We start from the raw sequence: 19,599 nt of genomic DNA, 5'->3' as shown, positions 1-19,599 counted from the left end.
GGCCTTATTTTATTTGTTTGGCTACAGTTGCACAGGAAAACTGTCTGTGTGCAATTTCTCTTCCAAATGAGTCAAACCTGCAATCTGACCATCTTTTTTTAGAAAGGTCACTGCAATCCCAAATGTTAGCAGATGATCCAAGCAATGAGAAGACGACACATGTTGTATAAAACAGGACCTTCCTTTCAAGTGTATACAGTTGTAATGTTCCAGTGCACGATGACCTGCAAGACACACAGGAGTCTCGCATTCGTGCCAACGTCTGCTTGCACGTCTAATCAATACAGTGCACCAGAGAAAAGCCTGACGCAGAGATTTCCCATGATGCACTGCAATCCAGGAATGTGACTCTAATGACAACAGATAAAATGTCACCATGTGGCCGTCTTCCAACCACAGACATGTTTATACTACATGCAGGTTTGGAAGCTAGTGGAAATGCATCTGAAAGTGGCGGAGAAAAAAAATCGTCATCCCATCATGATCCTTCATTTCATCTTTTTCATCTGCCTGGTTTTATTTCCTTTTCGGTTTGAGTCATAGATTTGTAGTATAGTTTTTGATGGGGGTAGTAATGACTTTTTTCCTTTTATCATTGTCATTGTGTTTCTTTTGTCACTGTGTCTCCATATGTTGTCCATGTATGTGTGGTTCTCTCCTCATCATGACAACCCTTCCCTGCCAGCAGAAGGTAAAAAGAGGCGTTCCACAGTGCTGATCCGCCTGTAGCTGCTCCTTTAGCTCCTTTTCCCCCCATTTATCTTTCCTCCTTCCTTATGTCTCTATCTCTCTGTCTCTCAGTGGCACTGACTTATTATCGCTGTAAGAGCACTGAGGCGATTGAAGTTGTGTGTGTGCATGTGTGCCTTTGTTTGCGGCATGGGGAGCACTAGAGGCACTGGGGACAAAGGAACACGGGACAAAGGAAGGAGGGTGTTTTTATGTTTTATGAGTGGCTGTCGTGCTTAATGACGCTGGCCAGAGAAGCAGCATGGCTACACTCTGAGCACAGCGGGAGGACCTGACACTGTACTTGCAACAAGGCGTCCTCCTCATATAACCTCAGTGTTATATGGAAAACGACTGATATGTGTGTGCTTTACTAAAGGACTTATAGGATATTACTGATGTCATAACACCATGGCAACAAAAATGCCATGCAACATATATGGCCACCGCATATTGCCATATATGACAAAACATAATTCATTATTTTATCAGCTTTTGTAACATTTCAACAGCTCTCTAACTCTGAATAAGTTTAACAAACGCTAATCAACAAATCAAACCTCTACTCTCACATCTTAAACTATCAAGCAGCTTTTTAGCTGTCTTTGTTTGAAAATGCTGAGATTAATTTGCTGTCATGTCAAATTGTCCCCACACTTGATTACTAGACTTGTATGTTGAATTTTAATCACAAATAAACAGTCAAGTCAAATTATTAAGGCTTCTGACAAGTGCTCAAATTCAGGCTGTCATGCTTTATAAGGCTTTATGCAATAGAGAAATCCATATGCAGCACAGTAAAAAGAGATTAATTCAACGGGAATGACAGAGAATTCACAGAGTGAAATGCCTTTTCATCAACTTCTCAGTAAATCAGTATAACCTGCAGTATCCGCTGCTGCCTTCAGCTCTCCGTTTGTGACTGTAAGTGGGCTGCTGTTTCCAGTTTGACCTGCTAGTGGAGCTGTTTCATGATGAGGAGAAAGCCACCAGTCCCACCGGTCAGGTCCCTGGCACCGGAGGCCGGACCCGCCTCAGCGTCAAACCCGGCAAGAGCCAAGAGAAGAGCAGCAAGGAGCACAAGAAGACTGTCGGCTGCCAGGTTGATATCTCTCTTCAGTGTTTTGTTATGTGGTCTGATGCCTGCACACTTAGTGTAGAGGTTTCTACAGTCACTCAGTCCTCACTCAGCCCACATTCTTAGGGATCAGTTATGTTTGAATCCATTCTAAAGATTTGATGTGCATTTTCTCAGTTAAATTGTTTTTATATTGATTATAATGCTTCAGACAACAACACGTGATCTTAATGATGATTATCCAAAGCTGCATTTTACACATGCACTCAGCCTAGTTTGAAACAACAATAGAAATGATGATGATGATGATGATGTTAAATATAATGACCCTCTTCTGCAGTTTCGCAACTCTCTGCAAATGCTAATGGAGACTTTGAACGCAACCACTCCACACTATGTACGCTGCATCAAACCCAATGACTTCAAGATGGCCTTCTCGTGAGTTTTCCTCCTTCCTGTTTTCAAGTAAATTTTTATTGTGGGACCGTATGATGTGATTAGTTTTATTCTTTTTTTCTGTACTCGAGGTGTATCCATATTCTCAAAGCCACCATCTTAGTTCAGGTGTAACTCATGGTGGCCATATTGACTGTGGTTATTTGATGTTGGCAGGTTTGATCCCAAACGTGCGGTGCAGCAGCTTAGAGCCTGTGGTGTCCTGGAAACCATCCGCATCTCTGCTGCAGGTTTCCCATCCAGGTACTGAAGAATCTCTGCAACACGGCTACTGTTTCCCATAGGCTGTTTCCCAGTGCTAGAAATGTGTTGTGTGCTAATTTTAAAAGTTACCGTGCAGAAGGCAAATACAAAATGCCAACAGCCAGCTCAGTGCAGGATTGATCTGATCTGATCTGATCTGATCTGATCTAGTATTTTTATTCTCTACCTTCACATTTGCAAATTTGCATTTGAACTTGATGGAACAAACAGTAAAGAATCAAATGTTCAGGTCATAGCAGTCTCCTTATTGTTTCCGTGTGTGTGTCTCAGATGGACATACCAGGAGTTCTTCAGCCGTTACAGAGTGCTGATGAAGCAGAAGGACGTGTTACCTGACAAGAAGTTGACCTGCAAGAATGTTCTGGAGAAACTAGTTCAGGTCCAAAAAAATTCCTTTTTACTTTTCCTTGTAAAAATGAAAAATGTTTGTTATAGTAAGATTTCCTGTCTTACCCTGATCTTTGACTCTGTCTTCCTTCAGGACCAGGATAAATACCAGTTTGGTAAGACCAAGATCTTCTTCAGGGCCGGCCAGGTTGCCTACCTGGAGAAGCTGAGGGCGGACAAGTTACGTGCAGCCTGCATTCGCATCCAGAAAACCATCCGCTGCTGGCTGGCACGCAAGAAGTATCTGCGCAAGCGCAGTGCTGCCATCACCATCCAGAGGTTCACCAGAGGATACCAGGCTCGCTGGTGAGTCCATTCAGTCTGATATTCAGACCCATGTTCAGCCATTTACAAAACAATCACAGATGAAGACATGTGACTCCTTTTGACACATTGTGTTTAAAGTTATTTCCATTCGGATTTTTGCAGTCAAAGACTGAAAAGGCCGAAATAAAAAAGTTATATTCACATTATAAATACGTGTTAACTGAGACTTTTGTACCTCGGCTCTTCTCAGCCTGGCCAAGTTCATGCGTCGCACTCAGGCTGCCACTATCATTCAGAAGTACCAGAGGATGTACGTGGAGAAGAAGCGCTACAGGCAGAAGCAGGCTGCTGCTCTGGCCATGCAGACCATCCTCAGAGCTTACATGGCCCGGCAGAAGTACCAGGCGGTAAGGCACACGTCACAAAATGCTGTAAAATGTCTTCATCCTAAGTAGTCCTTCTTAGCCTGGGAAGCAGACAAATCTGCAAGATGATGTTTTATTTGATCTGGCAGATGTTTCTGGCTTCCCTCCTGCCCCAGCTGATCTGGCCTTGGCCAGACTAATGACAACCATTTATCTAATATGTGGCAAGTTAGAAACAATAACTTTGCTACCAGAGGCATTTTGGTCTACGCTCATTGATAACGATAGAAAATAAGAGAGGTTCCAGATGAATTTGCATTTGGGAATGGATCTGTTGATGCCAGGCCAAGTCCCTCTATTATTACATCCTGAAATCCAGCCTTGTTGAAACAAGAAATCATCATTACATCTCTAATAAAGAATGAACTCATTTCCACAATGTTGCCACGTTATATCTTATTGACACTCTCTTCAATAAACGTGTAACAGACATTAGGGAAAAATTACTAAAAGAAATATTTAGCTTATAGAAAAATCTAAAAACGTTTGAATCTGCATCATATCCACATGTGTTCTTATCTCTCTGCTCTCCTCCTCTGTTTCCATGTCTGTCTGTAGTTACTGCGGGAGCACAAGGCAGTGATCATTCAGAGGCACGTTCGTGGCTGGTTGGCTCGGTGTTGGTACAAGCGCTGCCTCGTCTCCATCGTCTACCTGCAGTGCTGCATCCGCAGGATGAAAGCCAGACGTGAGTTGAAGAAGCTGAAAATCGAGGCCCGTTCAGTGGAGCACTTCAAGAAGCTCAACAAAGGCATGGAGAACAAGATCATGCAGCTACAGAGGAAAATCGACGAGCAGGTGAATTGCACTTTTTTTCCCAGTTCTTGTTGTCGTGTTCTATTCATTTTTGTCATTTAGGTGTTTGACCATTCTATGATCTGTCTCGTGGCTCCAGACCAAGGACAACCGGTTGGTGAACGACAGGCTAGTCAGCCTGGAGAGTTCCTACACAGTAGAGACCGAGAAGCTGCGTGGTGAGCTGAACCGCCTGCGTGGGGTGGAGGAGGAGGCCAAGAACAAAGGCAACCAGGTGTCCTCTCTGCTGGAGGAGCTGGAGAGACTGAGGAAGGAGCTGAGTGCCACACAGCAGGAGAAGAAGACCATCGAGGACTGGGCGCAAACCTACAGGGACGAAATGGAGAAAGTAAGACACGGATCCTTATCAGTCCATTTAGCTGTTGTAATTGTCCTGGTCGTCCATCTGCCTGTGCACAGTGTAAGTACAATAGTCTCACACGTCCCTCCATCTTTCTCCTGAACTATAGTATATGTTAAGAGTGCTCTGATCAATCAGCCACCGATCAGTTTCAGCAGATGATCAGAAGACACAATACAGGTCTGGTTTGATTGACAGGACATGATCTTTATCTTTAGCTTTCAAAGGGTAACACAACAATAACTAACATACCAGTAGACATACTAGAGAGATGGAGCTCCATCTGAGGTTTTATCTGGTCAAATTCTTCATTGTGACGTTATGTGCTCACAACACAGAAGGCTAAAAACAGATCTCAGCCTGGCAGACCAGACACTGGCTTCTAACTTCAACTTTCATCTGATTGCCTCCTGTGGGCCAAATTCCTAGTTCCTCCTACAGTTTAACATCCGAGTCTGTATTATTTGATTTAAGAAAACTTAATTTGAATAGTTGAGGGAAATAAAAAGATTTTTCATTTTATAAAAATCTTCTTTTATTTTTATTCCACAGGAAAGCTGCATTTGTTGAGCTCCCAGTAAGCAAGAATAGGCTGCTGTAGTTAAAACTGTCTCTGGGTTAGAGAGCGTCTCTAAGAGAGTAGAATATGTTGCACATCTGCCAATAGATAAACAGTTGTCATTCGTGATACTTTTTCATCTCTTAATTCCAGTACTTAATATACACTGTTATTGAGAATAGTTAAGATAAATAATGCTACACGATAAATAGAAGACTTCAAATAGACCCCGTGATCAGTGATTGGCATCATTCTGTTTCCAGAAATCAGCCATTGGCCCAGAAGTCCTGATGGGAGCACCCTTAGAACATGTGTTTTTGTCTCCCTCCCTCAGATTAACAAAAAAAGTGAAACAAGTGGTTTATTAACTCTCCTTTAAAGCTCCCCTGTCTTCTCTCCCCCACTTAGTCATCTGTGAAAAGTCCACAGATTAGTTTGAAACTATGTACAATAGAAATGTCCCTTTGTTAGTTTCCTGGGAATACATTTATGTCACTAAATACATTTAGCAAAAAATATGCATACTGGCATCAGAGGAAAACAGCTTTTCCCCAATTTAGGAGTCAGAGCGAACCAGAGGGAAATTGGCACGTGGTGGGCTCAGAGGGCAGTGCTGCCCCCCAGGTGAGCACAGGAGGTAGTGAGCTAGTGAGGTAGACAGTGAACTGTGTGTGTTCGTCCTTTCTTTCTTTCTTTCTTTCTTTTTGTCTTGTGTTTTGTCATCCAATATCCCAGGAGAGTTCTCTAAATGAAAAGCATCTTAGCATATTTTGAGTGTTGTTAGTTACAGTGAAGTGTTAGATGACAGATATGCAAAATAGATTAATCAGTCCAATTAATTCCGTAGAATGGACTTAAAAGTGAACTGTGTAGGATCTAGGAGGATCTAATAGCAGGAATGGAATATAATATTTGTTTTTATGTTTTCAGTCATGGATGATTACTTGCTAAGAATGCAGCTTAGAATGAGTCCTGTACATCTACATATGGTCCACTTCCAAGGAGGCAGCCATGTTTCTACAATAGTCCAGGACAACAAACTTAGCTTGAAGCTTGAATTTGATGTTGCAACTGCATAATTTGGAAGTTCAAGAAAGAAGAGGAATACCATTTTGCTTGTGAGAAGTTTCAGAACCCAAATATTGACCAATGGAGGACATAACTATTATTTAGCTTCACCTATACACTTAACAAAATAAATCTGCAACATCACCGCCAGATGCCACTTAATCCTACGCATTTCACCTTTACAAGATTGTTTCACATTCAAAATGCTGACAGTCACCACAATCACAGTCACCATGTGATTGATTGATCATTTGTGTTTCTGTTTATGTGTGTATAGATGGTCTCAGATCTAAAGGATCAGAATGGCTCGCTGAAGAAAGAGAAGGACGACCTGAACAGGTCGATTCAGGAACAGAGTCAGCAGATGACCGGTACACAAACTACTCACAACACATCCTTCTAGTCATACAGAAACATGCGTGATTGTCTCCTAAACCACAGAGTACAGTATCTTCTTTTTGAATGCTTCTTTATGTTTCGTCCCTTCAGAGAAAATGACCCGTGCGATCGCACAGGAGACTCAGCAGCTGGAGACGGATCTGAACGAGGAGCGCTCTCGCTACCAGAATCTCCTGACAGAACACCTTCGTCTCGAGGAGAAATACGACGACCTGAAGGAGGAGATGGTTTCCTCGGTGAGGAACACATAACCACACTCTGTCAATACTTATGAGAGGTTTAATGCATCTACGAGCATGATCTGACATAATTTTATGATCCTCAACTTCATCATCAGCATCCTATCAGTTAGTAATATTCAACACTGCGCTGCCCCTACAGTCTGAAGGGTCCCCAGGGTTTGAGTCTGTCGCTTTTCAAATTATAAGGTTTATTTTCCCTCTCAACTGCAGAACATCTCCAAGCCTGGCCACAGGAGAACAGATTCTACTCACAGCAGCAACGAATCCGAGTACACCTACAACTCAGAGTACGCCGAGTTGGAAGAGGGTTCCCGTTCCGCAGAAGTAAGAATGTTTGCATTAAGTACAGTCACATTTAATAAGAAACAAAATGGTTTCTACTCTCACAAAATGACTGCTGACCTTAAAGTGAAGCACAATATTAATTGCAATATAAGTTTGTAATTATAGCATTTTTGGCCTTTCATATAATGGCTTTTGACATAGTAACATATGCTCTGTCCTAACATTTCTCGTTCTTGTAGGACGTGACACGAGGAATGGACACCTCACTGACGCTCAAGCTACAGAAACGTCTCACAGAGCTGGAGCAAGAAAAGCAGTCGCTGCGCAACGAACTTGAAAATAAAGAGGACCAGTTCCAGCGGGCTAGAGCCAGGGTACTGACACCCACCCTAGGGTCTGAAATACATCACTTTATTAACAAGTTACATCACACAAGCCTTGTTTTGGTGTGTTAGCCCGTTGTAATGGATCGTAACCATACAGGAATGCTAGGACGGGACCTAGAAAAAGTTCTAATACCATAACATCAATCCATGCACATGCCAGCCAATATAATATATGTTACAATATATGTTTAGTTTACATTTCATGCTTATGGGAATCAGCTTCATTAGTTAATTCATATGTTACTACATACATATAAGTATAAGTACTTTTTTCTATCAGGCCATGTTCTGTATTTCAGCCCTGTGTCAAAGTGTACAACATCATGTTGTACAGACTTCGTCCCAGTCTGACACCTCTTCATTACCATGTATTGTTCCCTGTTTCAGGATGACGCAGAGTTTAAAAAGGCTCGTGGTGCGGAGCTGGAGTACGAGTCCCTCAAGGTAAGCAGTCAGAGGAGAATAAAGTAGCAGTAATAGTGTTCTTTTACTGTTTCCTTACAATAACTTAATCACTTAATCCAAAGCCAGACAACTTGTGTTCTTGCAGTAATTCGTACCACAGCTTTAGAGAGGCTCACTTGCCACTTGTTGTTATGACTATGACCCTCTGACACTGTCCTCTTTTGCTTCTCAGCGTCAGGAGCTGGAGTCAGAGAACAAGAAGCTGAAACACGACCTGGCAGAGATGAGGCAAAGCCTGCTGGGTGACGCAGCTGCAGGCGCAGGGGCCCCGGGCTCCCCAGCTTACAAGGTGCTACTGGAGCAGCTCAATGCCTCCTGCGAGGAACTGGACGTCCGCAAAGAGGAGGTGCTGATCCTGCGCTCCCAGCTGGTCAGCCAGAAGGAAGCCATGCACCACAAGGTAGAGGAACATTCTACTTCTGAGACCCATAATCACCCACATGGAACCAGACATTTGGTTGTTTTTTCACAAGATGGGGCTCGATAAAAGTGGATGTTACACTGCTTGCTTCCATCCACCTTATTGTGTGTTTTCACCCCTGTCTGCTTTTTTGTGTGTCTATTTGTTACCACAATATCCCAAGAAGCAACGAAGAGACCAGGTCAAAATCTCTATTGGTCACTTTTATTACATTTTGCCAGAGATCCTAATCTCTGATTTCTTTTAATATTTCTTAATAGCTCTTATGATGAGTTTAAAAACACACATAATGAATCAAACATTACGTGATTGACATTTAAATTCTAATTGCTAATTGTGAGTTGCTGGTTTTGGGTCAAAATCATAAATGAATCACATAAGTGTTCAGCTAATGTTGTCACTGTACCTCAGTGTGTCTAACTCTCCTGTCTCCACCTTCTCTCCTCCATTCATGCTTTCCGACAGGATGAGAAGGTACAGTTTACGAAATGCGGCATGGATGAGTGTTTGACCCTTTTTTTCATGGTTTGTCTGTAAAACCTCCTCAGAAATCCGATCCAGCAGAATCAGTTTTACATTATCCCAGTGATTGTAAGCAGGAGGACCACTGTGAGGAGGATTTGTTAGGTTTATTTAACATGTACCTCTTCAGATGTAAATCAGCTGTGAATGAGGTATCTGCTGGTAAAATTAAGATATTTTATTAAATTCTGTAGATTGGACACTACAGTGACTACAGTGAAGAGACCAGACTGAGTGAAAGTAGTGCCAACAAAAACTTTTGGAATGTTTTGAACATGAAATTGATAAGAACAAGCACTTGCACTGGATCAAAAAGGGGTGGCCACAGCAGGGTCCAATGTAGAATCCAAGTACCAAAAGCACAGCTATGATATAAAATCACAGAGGAAACACAAGAACAGCATTGTTCCTGTAAGAGGCTTTACACACAGACTCCGTCCTCTCCAGGCTGTAGTTTGATTGTCTCATTCGTCTCATCCTTGCACTCATCTGCATGCATTTATATACTATTTGTTTCACTAAGATCACTGAGAAGTCTGCTCAGTAGCCATTTTGCATCTATTCGTGTGATTGAGAGCCGTCTTACAAGCTTAATCTGAAATTTTTGCTTCTAGATTTCAGGTAACTCCTGACACTCTCACTCCTGTATTGTGAAAAATAAAGCACATATACACTTTTTTTTTTCAAAATACAGACTCAGTTGCCTGCACTGTGTTTCTGAAATGCACATTCAGAAAATAATATTCAAGTTCAACTGAATATTCAGGTTCAATATTCATGTTGCAACTTACTGCTTGAATTTTAAAGGGGCGGACTTCCCGGCACTGGGCAGTGGTGGCTTGTGTCTATACTTATAGTAAATATATGTAATTATTTATGTTGCTATTGACTCATTAAAGGAATAACTTCTCTGCTGCATTATACTGTAGCTGCACAGATATTCTGGTCAGTCACATCGGCATGAAAGTGAGCCATGTCTTCATATCAAACTATCACAGCAGTCACATGAAACCTGCTCAAACAAGATTACAAGTAACCTCAAACCCCAGTTACTTATCAGCTGATGTTAAGCTCTCAGCGCTGTCAGGCTCTACAGCAGCACCTCTTGTCTCTTTAAAGCTAGAAGCGAAGGCCACCGCCGTGAAGTGACATTCCCCGTAGATAGGTGGCTGTCATTTGACTCGTCACTGTTTCAGCCCGAGGCTCCAGCTGGCTGATGATTGTCAGAGTAAAAGTACAGTTGCAGCCAGCAGCTACAGTGTTGCTGGCAGGGAGTCAACAACATACATACTGATTGCCCACAGCAGAATGAAGTCACATTCATGAAACCACCGAGTCGCTTGTCTTTACCCGTACAGCTAAGCTGTGTGAAAATCCCCACAGTTATGTTGCAGTGGTGATGATGTATCTCCGTTCTTGTTTACTTTTTGTTCTAGGAGACCATGACCGAGCCATCTGTCTATGCTGAGGATGTGTCCAAACTGAAGGACGCTGACGAACTCAAGCAAGCTTGCATAGGCCTCAAAGACACCAACAGGTACCTTGTCAGAGCCAGTTCTCCCCCAAGTCTCAGTGGTCAGTGGTCACTCCAAGCCTTGACTCCATCATCTACCTTTTGTCCAAAGTTCGTGTCTTGCAGAGCTCTTGTTTGGGTGATTAATATTACCATGAGAGATGTGCAGAAAATATGTGTCTATACTGTGTTTGTGAACACTGCCTTGTCATGTGCAGATCTCCTAGGTTCATGCGTAAGCCGCTGGAAGTCAGTGATCTCCTGAGTAGGCTGAGGTAACTGATGAGACGTGGCCCATGCATCGTGGCACACAGCATGCATGACCACGCTGATGCCAAAAGGGTTGGAAACGTCACAAATGACTGATATTACTCAAGCAGCCGACACGTCATAGTGCTGACAAAAGCCTGGGTAGCTTTGCGTGGAGTTTTCTGCCCTAACAGCATGCCGTATAATGTAGCAACTCTGGCTACAGTTTAGGTTTTACCTCTGCTCTAACAGACCAAGTTCAGCAGTATCTGAAGTAAAGGGATGTGTGTTTGGCTTTGGAGTCAAGTTTTAGGATTCCTAGATCTGCATGGGTTCTAGTACTTCAGCATGAACAAGAGCGAAGGCTCTTAAACTGACAGGCACTACTTTATGTTTTCCCTCAAAACAGAGGATGTTTTCAGTGGCTTCTGCAGCTCTGGTTTGTTTTTGGAGATGTTGCATATTTACCGTGCAAGCATGTAAATATCTTGGCTCAAAAGGTATATATGTCATTTTCAATTGTAGTTTAACCTTTATTAACATCTAGATTTCGATGACTTCCTCACACACTGATAGGTTTGATGCTGTTGCAGGAGGCCTCCTGTCTTAGCTTTTGGAATGAGTTTGGCCTACATTTTGCATGAAAGTTGACTTGTTTCTCTGCTTGTTAAAGCAGTCACATGTATCGTGATATCAGACCAAATACACAGTTGATACTCTTGACACATCATAGGTAGCTCACTGCAGATATGTCTGTTTCTAAGCAATGATTTTCCCTTCTAATTTAAGTGTTACGGGAAACTCGTTACTCATCAGAGTTGCCAAAAAGTTGCGCTGTGCATCACGGCCTTCATCCCTCTGTTTCTCCCACGTTGCTCCCTTTGTTGCTTATGACCTTTTTTGTTCACACACTGACATAAGGGTAAACAGCAGAGAATATGTTACAGTAGGTTGCACATAGACAATAGACTCTACTGTTGTAATTAGCCGTGGAATGGAACAGAAAAGATTTAATAGATGTAATTGGCATAAACACGTAGAACGGCACAGAAAGCTTCAACTTTTAGGGAGAAGCTTTTGTGGTTAAACCAAATACATGATTTCCAGCATTTCCAGGTTTTCACCCACAGTGACATTCAGCTTTCCTCAAACAATAGAAAACATTTCACAAATACAGGACAGTGTTGTTTACATGCAAGCATACTATACAGACACTTCAGCATTTTCTTGTTGCCTTTCACACACCTCCCCATTCTTTTTGTCAATATGTTGTTCATGTTCCTTTGTGCTGTGTGTCGGTCAGATCCGCCGCTCCAGACTTCCATAAGCTAAATGAGGACGGAGAGCTGTGGCTGGTTAATCAGGGCTTAAAGGAGACCATCAGGTGTAACTGTGTTTTAAACACAAGTGTGATATTTGAGCATGACACGTTTGCCTTTTCACAGGAAAAGATGTGTGATGCTGTTTTTCTCCTGCTTTTCTCTCTGACGCTTTATCAACCTTTCAGACTACTGTCTTACACCTCTCTTTAGTGACTTAGGAGTCCTCCAGGCTTGGCCTGACACACCCAGATTACAATCAATACATTAGGATATCATGTAGACTACCTGAGCACCATCATTATGGTTGGGCAAGACAAAGTACATTAGTCATTGTCTTTTCACACGATACGTTACAAGTTTGTTGACTGTATAAAAATGAATAATGAAAAAAATCTAAAAGAAATTTTTAATAGATGTAGGATTTTCCAGAGAATTACACAGCAGTGTTTATCTTCTTTCTGCTATGTTAGTAGTAATAGGTGGAAGCCTTACTGAATGTCAGTTAACTTGTATAACTAAGTGACAGCCTGTGTCCAGTGTGAGGACATCCATAAATTCATAGTTTGAGTAGCAGGGAAAACCTCCCTCTGAAGCGAGAAGCTGAATCTTTGTCAGCTCTAGCTGCTCTGATGCTGAGCCTGACCTCTGAGCACAGTGTTGGAAGGTGAAGAAGCTGAGCTCTGAGCTGCTGGTAGTGTGGCCACAGCATGCTGGTGTAAAGCCTCAGTGCCTTTTCTCTCACAGTTTTTTATTCTTTCACTCATTCTGCAATACTAATTTTGTTTCCTCTCCCTCTCTCATGTGCACCCTTTCTCTTGGTGTTTTCCCTGTTCTTACTCCCCCAACCCTCAAACCTATGCCCTTCCTCCTCATCTACCTCACTCCATCTCCCTCCTGTCTTCCTTCTCATCCTATCACCTGTCACACGTCTCTTCCTTTCCCCTCATCCCTCTATCCCCCCATTCCCTTTTTCATCTTTTACACACTGGTCCTTCTCCTCCCTTTGTCTTCCCCCTCTGATCTCATCTCCCTCCCCACCTCCCTCCCCCAGGCTACTGGAGCACCAGCTGCAGACTCAGCGGAGAACTTATGATAATGAGGTGGAGGTGTTGCGTGGCGAGCTGCAGAATGTCAAGGAGGAGAACAATCGTCAGCAGCAGCTCTTGGCCCAAAACCTCCAGCTGCCTCCAGAAGCCCGAATCGAAGCCAGTCTGCAACACGAGATCACTCGGCTCACCAACGAGAACCTGGTACGCTGCAACACACACAGAGATACATACAGGCTAAGGAGCAGCAGTAACTTCAGTTTTATTCAAAGTGCACATCGTCGAAGCACACTTCCTCATGTGTACAAATACACACACATACACAGGCAGAATCCCATTACATACATGTAAGAATGTTAATTATACAGCAGGTTAAATGTTAAAAAACAGTGTAACAGCGATAACAATTAAGGTAACTAGGTATCAGTGTAGATATCAGCTGAATGTTTCTGTAGCCAGTGAAACTAACAGAGACCATAACAGAGAGAGAAGATGGGTGCATGAATTCTTTACTAGCATGGTGAAGTAAAGGCTTTCAATATCCAATAAAATCAACATTTCAAGTAACAATAAACATGCTCCCTATAACAGATCCATCTGATGGAGCCAACAGTGAAAACCAGATTTGGAACATTATATGTGATTTGCTTTGAAAAGTAGTACTTAAACAATGTGGGAAATAGGCGGCTTATTCGCTTTCTGGTGTAGAGTTAAATGAGAAACTGAGCTAAGCTAAGCTTAGCATGAAGACTGAAAACATGAGCAAACAAGATTAAACCAAAATGTTCCTTTAATGGACTTTAGATGAACTCTGTAAATCTGTCACACAGATCACTGCCCTCTAATTATGGCAAAGAGGCAAAGAAGGAGATGCTTGTTGATGTTTATGCTGAGCTATTTAGCAAAACTAATTTCAATTGAAATGTATTTAACCCAAACTCACTTATTTGGCATCGTCAGTGTGACCCGACATCATGTCACTGTGGAGGCAGATATGGCAGAATTAGAACCTATCTACATATCTAAAATATATATTACACAAAAATAACTTCACATTTTGAGGAAGTTTGACATTTCTGCCAAAGAATGTTAATAAATCTGCTCTACATCTACACACGGGGGCTTCTTGTACAGTGGTAAACAACAGTGAAAGATCAGAAAGCTTATTACCTACATCACTCAAACTCAGACATGCGTTTATACTGTGCAGAAAAAACACTTCTAGAAGATTCTGATCTACAGATGCACATAGTTTTCCCACTTGGGCGACACATAGACAATCTGAAACCAATCTGGATCCAATACACTCACACACTCATTTGTGTGGATGATGTCACCTGACAGGAACTCATGGCTGAAGACCCCACAGCGTCCCGAGAGACTCGAGTCATCATTTTACGACGGATGGTTGTATGTAGAGTGTGTGTGTGTGTGTGTGTGTGTGTGTGTCTGCATGTGTTTGAACTAACTGAGAGGAGTGTCGCTCCACAGCTGTGTCTTCTAACTCACAACAGAGCAGCTTGGCACTTTTCTCTCTTTTCTAACAGCCAGTGAGTCCTGTAACTTCTCCTCCCCTGAAAAAACAATCAGCGGAGCAGCTCTCATGTTGATTCACTCCTTCTGCTTGTTTGTTTGTTTGTTTCCGAGGCTCATGGGCTCAGTGATATTGAAGCGTTCCCTTTTCCCACTAGAGGGCGACAGTGTGAACAAGTCAGAGGCTTTCCAGTCGTTCTCACTATTGTCTCTCTTTTCTTTCTCTTTTTGTCATTTTCTTTCTCACTCTTTCCATCACTCCAAAACTTGACCTGTTTCAGGATCTAATGGAGCAGCTGGAGAAGCAGGACCGAACTATCCGCAAGCTTAAGAAGCAGCTGAAGGTTTACTCCAAGAGGATTGGAGAGATGGGAGGTACGGGAGGAATCATCATATCTGCCAAGGCTGACAGTCTGTACATATGTGTTTTTGAGAGCGACACTTCAGTTTGTTGCCCGACTGTTGTCCCTTGTGTATCATCCAGCGGGCCAAACCGAGGGCCAGACGTCTCCAGGGCAGATGGTGGACGAGCCGATCCACCCTGTCAACATTCCCCGCAGGGAGAAAGATTTCCAAGGGATGCTGGAGTACAAGAAGGAGGATGAACTCAAACTCGTTAAGAACCTCATCCTGGGTAAGAACTATTTATAATAGTCAAAAGTAGTCAATAATCAAAACCCTGTGAACTTTAGAGAAGCTTTAAACCTTCTGCGATTGCAGTTTGACCAATCGCTCACATCAACTTGAAACTGTCCTTGAAAAGTCCAAGAAAAACAGCAGAAACAACTGTTTCTCCTCAGACCTATACTGAACTCTTCCCTCCTCCTGTCTCTCCAGAGCTGAAGCCTCGTGGTGTGGCCGTGAATCTGATCCCAGGTCTGCCATCCTACATCCTGTTTATGTGTCTGAGACATGCCGACTATGTCAATGATGACCAGAAGGTCCGCACTCTGCTCACCTCAACCATCAACAGTATTAAGAAAATCCTAAAGGTATGTACGTGTGTGTAATGTCTGTGTGGCAGCGGAGATAGAACACAAGCTGTCTGATGATGATTGATGATTTCCTACAAAGGAAGGACAGGGTTTGGGGCAACTTTTACCGAAAGTAAGATGAAGGGAAATGTGTTTTTTGTACTTTGTATAAAACAACAAAATGAAAAAAATGCTGCTAACATGCTGCTTTTTGGGAATTGTTGCACGATTTTTGAAAGGTGGGGAGGGTCTAATAAAGTTGCATCATGGCTGTCCCCAGCTGGTTTCCTGACAGTTCTCCCTCTTCCCCTCAGAAACGAGGAGATGACTTTGAGACGGTGTCCTTTTGGCTGGCGAACACCTGCCGATTCTTACACTGTCTGAAACAATACAGCGGAGACGAGGTGAGACTGATGCACAAGCATAGAAACTCTCTCACTCATATGTGCACATTTATAAATAGGGCTCATTAGACGTCTTGTCAGTTTCATCATTTTTTTGTCAGTTAAATTCTATTTATTCCAAACAAGACACCGTTGATGCACTGTTAACCAAAAATGAATCACATCCCTCTGCCCCAGAGGATTTAGCTTGGCGCTTATTATGTTGCAAGAAAGTAGAAAAGCAAACATTTATATAAGATATCAAACTTTACAATAGAATAGTGTTTTAATTGAATTGTTGAGGATAAAAACTGACAAAATAATATGCTCACACACAAATTCATATAATATGTTCTGTCTGTGTGTCTCAGGCCTTCATGAAGTACAACACACAGAGGCAGAATGAGCACTCTCTGTCCAACTTCGATCTGGCAGAGTACAGACAGGTGATCAGTGACCTGGCCATCCAGATCTACCAGCAGTTGATCAAATGCATGGAGAACATCCTCCAGCCCATGATAGGTATGTGCATGCACATGTCTGAGTGCTACTGCCACTGCAGTGTAGACAGTGTGTAATACAAATACTTACTGTGTGTGTCTTCCCAACAGTCTCTGGCATGCTGGAACACGAGACCATTCAGGGCGTGTCAGGGGTGAAGCCTACGGGCCTCCGTAAGCGGACGTCCAGCATTGCCGACGAGGGCACCTACACCCTGGACTCCATCCTGCGGCAGCTCAGCGCCTTCCACTCCACCATGTGCCAGCACGGCACTGACCCTGAGCTCATCAAGCAGGTGGTGAAACAGCAGTTCTACATCATCGGAGCCGTCACCCTCAACAACCTGCTGCTGCGCAAAGACATGTGCTCCTGGAGCAAAGGCATGCAGATCAGGTAGGGGATGCTGCTGCTCAGGGATGGGCTCTAGAGCTAGGCTGGCTTTTCTTGCTGTATTTTTCCCCTGTGTTTCTTAGTCACCACTTAACTTCTGGTGTGTGTGTGTGTGTGTGTGTAGGTACAATGTGAGCCAGCTAGAGGAGTGGCTCAGAGACAAAGGTCTGATGACATGTGGAGCCAAGGAGACTCTGGAGCCTCTGATCCAGGCCGCTCAGCTTCTACAGGTGAAGAAAAAGACAGACGAGGACGCCGAGGCCATCTGCTCCATGTGCCAGGCCCTCACCACTGCTCAGGTAAACCGGCCTGCCATTCATGACACCACATTCAAATGAAACAGACTTGCTTTTTAAATCACTTGTTCCCAACCTCAGTCTGTCTAAAAGCTAAGAAAACCTGTGGGTGAAGTGCCTGTTGTGTAGGAATAACATTTGTGTTTTGTCTCTTTCAGATCGTAAAGGTCCTTAACCTCTACACCCCAGTAAACGAGTTTGAGGAGAGAGTGTCCGTTGCATTCATACGAACCATACAGGTAATTTACTCCAGATTTGTCAGCACTGGACACAACACTGTCTCCTGAGCTATTTTCAACCTACAATATAAACAGGAATGGATAGAATGCTCCTGTAAACACCTTCTAAACCATCGCACAAATTGAATCTAATTATTATAATTTGATTGCAAGTAACAGTTGGCTAATTGACAATACTTTCAAAAACTGTACCAATTAATTGTCATGTTTTGATCTGCTTGTTACAAAATTGGCAGATCTGCTGTCACCTCACTATGTTTAGGACTGCTTACTTGGATGGTGGTATCAAGAGTACTCCCAAACACACCCCATCCCCACAGATCCGACTCAGGGACACAGAATAAGTGTGAATGAAATCTGGCTGCATATTAACTATTTCTATCTCATTTGCTTTCTCCTTTCTCCCTTCAGACTCGCTTGCGGGACCGTTGTGAGAGTCCCCAGTTGTTGATGGATACAAAGATGATTTATCCTGTCACTTTCCCGTTCAACCCGTCCTCCCTTGCTTTGGAAACCATCCAGATCCCCAGCTCGCTCAACCTGGGCTTCCTCACCCGAGTCTAAGCCGAGACGCCAGAGGACGGCTCTGAGGCTTGCAGTCATGCTGGTGTAGCGGCCACAGTTGGAATTGAAAAGTCAAATGACACCCAAAAAGACTTATTCCTGTACGCAATCATCACAAGAGTAATACTCCAATTAGGATTTGTGTTGACACAATTTGAGCAGTTACGTCCAAAAAATGAATTGAAGCCTAAAGAAGCTGCTAATTCGAAACATGGAATCCAGTTCTCCGACACACATAACATGCAATATCACACACACACTCCAGCACGTGCTGAGCTGTCGGCATGCATCTATACAGTACATTACATCTGAACACACACAGGCACACCTACACTCACGCGCACTTGCTCCCTTACAAAACGCACAGGTACACCTAATGGAGCCGCTGGTTTAAATCTGGCTGTAATACGCCATCGCCCACTGCTTGTATAAACGCCTGCATCTTAGAGAAGCCACAGGACCAACTCAATGCCCGTAGAGCTCACACTCCACCGACACCCGGGTCTGTCTTAGCGGTCCTGACCCTGGTCACCCCAGCTCCCTCTTCTGTGTTTCAACTAGTTGTTAACATAGTTCTTGTCATCGTCTCATTTTCCAGTGACAATGAATGCACGTACCAGCACACGATAGCAAGTCCAAGTGCTGAGACTTCTCAACGAGGATTAACTCGACAAGTTGTAGTCTAGCTGGATATGTTGGGCTTAATATATCAGGCGAAGTGAATTCTGAGTCCCAGTATGAAGCCAGATGAGTGATAAAGTTAGCTCTCTCCACCCCATGTTGAGGTAATCTGGATCAGGCTTTATTCTGTATGTTGTCATTTCACTCTCTGAACTCAGCCAAGCCGAGACAGGATTCATTGGCTGTACTATATTATTTATACATACATACATATATATATACATATATATATATATATATATATATATAAAAATATTAATAATATGTATGTATTTTATTTATTGCATTCACCTCCGTCCTCACTTTCCCTTTTTAAGATTAGGAGTTTCCTCTTTGCAGAATGTCCAATATGAAGGATGGGACCATCATTTCCCAAGATGAACAGTTTTAGTTGTAGTTCTGTTGTAGGCTGTTAATGTCAATATTGGCTAAATGATGTAGTATAGGTGAAGGTGAAGATTATTTGTTAGGTCACATCTTAACTTGGGAGATGTCCTTTGTCATGTTAATCTTGCATTTCTGGCAGATGAAGTGTAGCACGGGTTTTAACTGATTTAGAAAGGTGCGAGGTTTGAACTCTGCCAGGGGTTTGAACCCGCTACGATCAAAACTGTTTACAGCTGTGACCAGAGCTGAGCGTCACAGGAAACACTGGCACAAAGATATTTACTGACACACACACAGCATTATACTCTGCTTACTGCTGTATCACAGGGAGTTTTCCGCTTCTACCGCTTTCTTCTCTCTACTTGTCTTCACAGCTCTAGTCAGAGCTTCGAAAATGTTTTACTCATATTAA

At 42.9% G+C, this 19,599-nt stretch overlaps 1 protein-coding gene across 1 annotated transcript in view; it reads left to right on the top strand.

Annotated features, from left to right (window-relative positions):
- The window catches only part of myo5aa (myosin VAa), a 46,507-nt gene extending 27,260 nt beyond the window's left edge, over positions 1 to 19,247 (top strand). The window contains exons 15-40 of the mRNA XM_070856431.1: positions 1,676 to 1,831; positions 2,148 to 2,245; positions 2,420 to 2,506; positions 2,798 to 2,906; positions 3,009 to 3,220; positions 3,432 to 3,588; positions 4,165 to 4,404; positions 4,502 to 4,750; positions 6,667 to 6,760; positions 6,879 to 7,024; positions 7,241 to 7,354; positions 7,555 to 7,689; positions 8,089 to 8,145; positions 8,339 to 8,566; positions 10,546 to 10,646; positions 13,245 to 13,443; positions 14,584 to 14,649; positions 15,054 to 15,147; positions 15,257 to 15,406; positions 15,610 to 15,764; positions 16,061 to 16,150; positions 16,501 to 16,651; positions 16,741 to 17,023; positions 17,145 to 17,319; positions 17,475 to 17,555; positions 17,967 to 19,247. Of these exons, the coding sequence (XP_070712532.1) occupies positions 1,676 to 1,831; positions 2,148 to 2,245; positions 2,420 to 2,506; positions 2,798 to 2,906; positions 3,009 to 3,220; positions 3,432 to 3,588; positions 4,165 to 4,404; positions 4,502 to 4,750; positions 6,667 to 6,760; positions 6,879 to 7,024; positions 7,241 to 7,354; positions 7,555 to 7,689; positions 8,089 to 8,145; positions 8,339 to 8,566; positions 10,546 to 10,646; positions 13,245 to 13,443; positions 14,584 to 14,649; positions 15,054 to 15,147; positions 15,257 to 15,406; positions 15,610 to 15,764; positions 16,061 to 16,150; positions 16,501 to 16,651; positions 16,741 to 17,023; positions 17,145 to 17,319; positions 17,475 to 17,555; positions 17,967 to 18,119 (3,780 nt within the window). The 3' untranslated portion in view covers positions 18,120 to 19,247. The remainder of the gene's footprint in view (positions 1 to 1,675; positions 1,832 to 2,147; positions 2,246 to 2,419; positions 2,507 to 2,797; positions 2,907 to 3,008; positions 3,221 to 3,431; positions 3,589 to 4,164; positions 4,405 to 4,501; positions 4,751 to 6,666; positions 6,761 to 6,878; positions 7,025 to 7,240; positions 7,355 to 7,554; positions 7,690 to 8,088; positions 8,146 to 8,338; positions 8,567 to 10,545; positions 10,647 to 13,244; positions 13,444 to 14,583; positions 14,650 to 15,053; positions 15,148 to 15,256; positions 15,407 to 15,609; positions 15,765 to 16,060; positions 16,151 to 16,500; positions 16,652 to 16,740; positions 17,024 to 17,144; positions 17,320 to 17,474; positions 17,556 to 17,966) is intronic.
- The last annotated feature ends 352 nt before the right edge of the window (positions 19,248 to 19,599 follow it).

Source organism: Pempheris klunzingeri, chromosome 1 (assembly GCF_042242105.1).
Source record: "Pempheris klunzingeri isolate RE-2024b chromosome 1, fPemKlu1.hap1, whole genome shotgun sequence".
Classification (NCBI taxonomy): Eukaryota; Metazoa; Chordata; class Actinopteri; order Acropomatiformes; family Pempheridae; genus Pempheris; species Pempheris klunzingeri.
The sequence above is the reverse complement of the archived record's forward strand: the minus strand, read 5'-3'. Positions and strand labels throughout refer to the sequence as shown.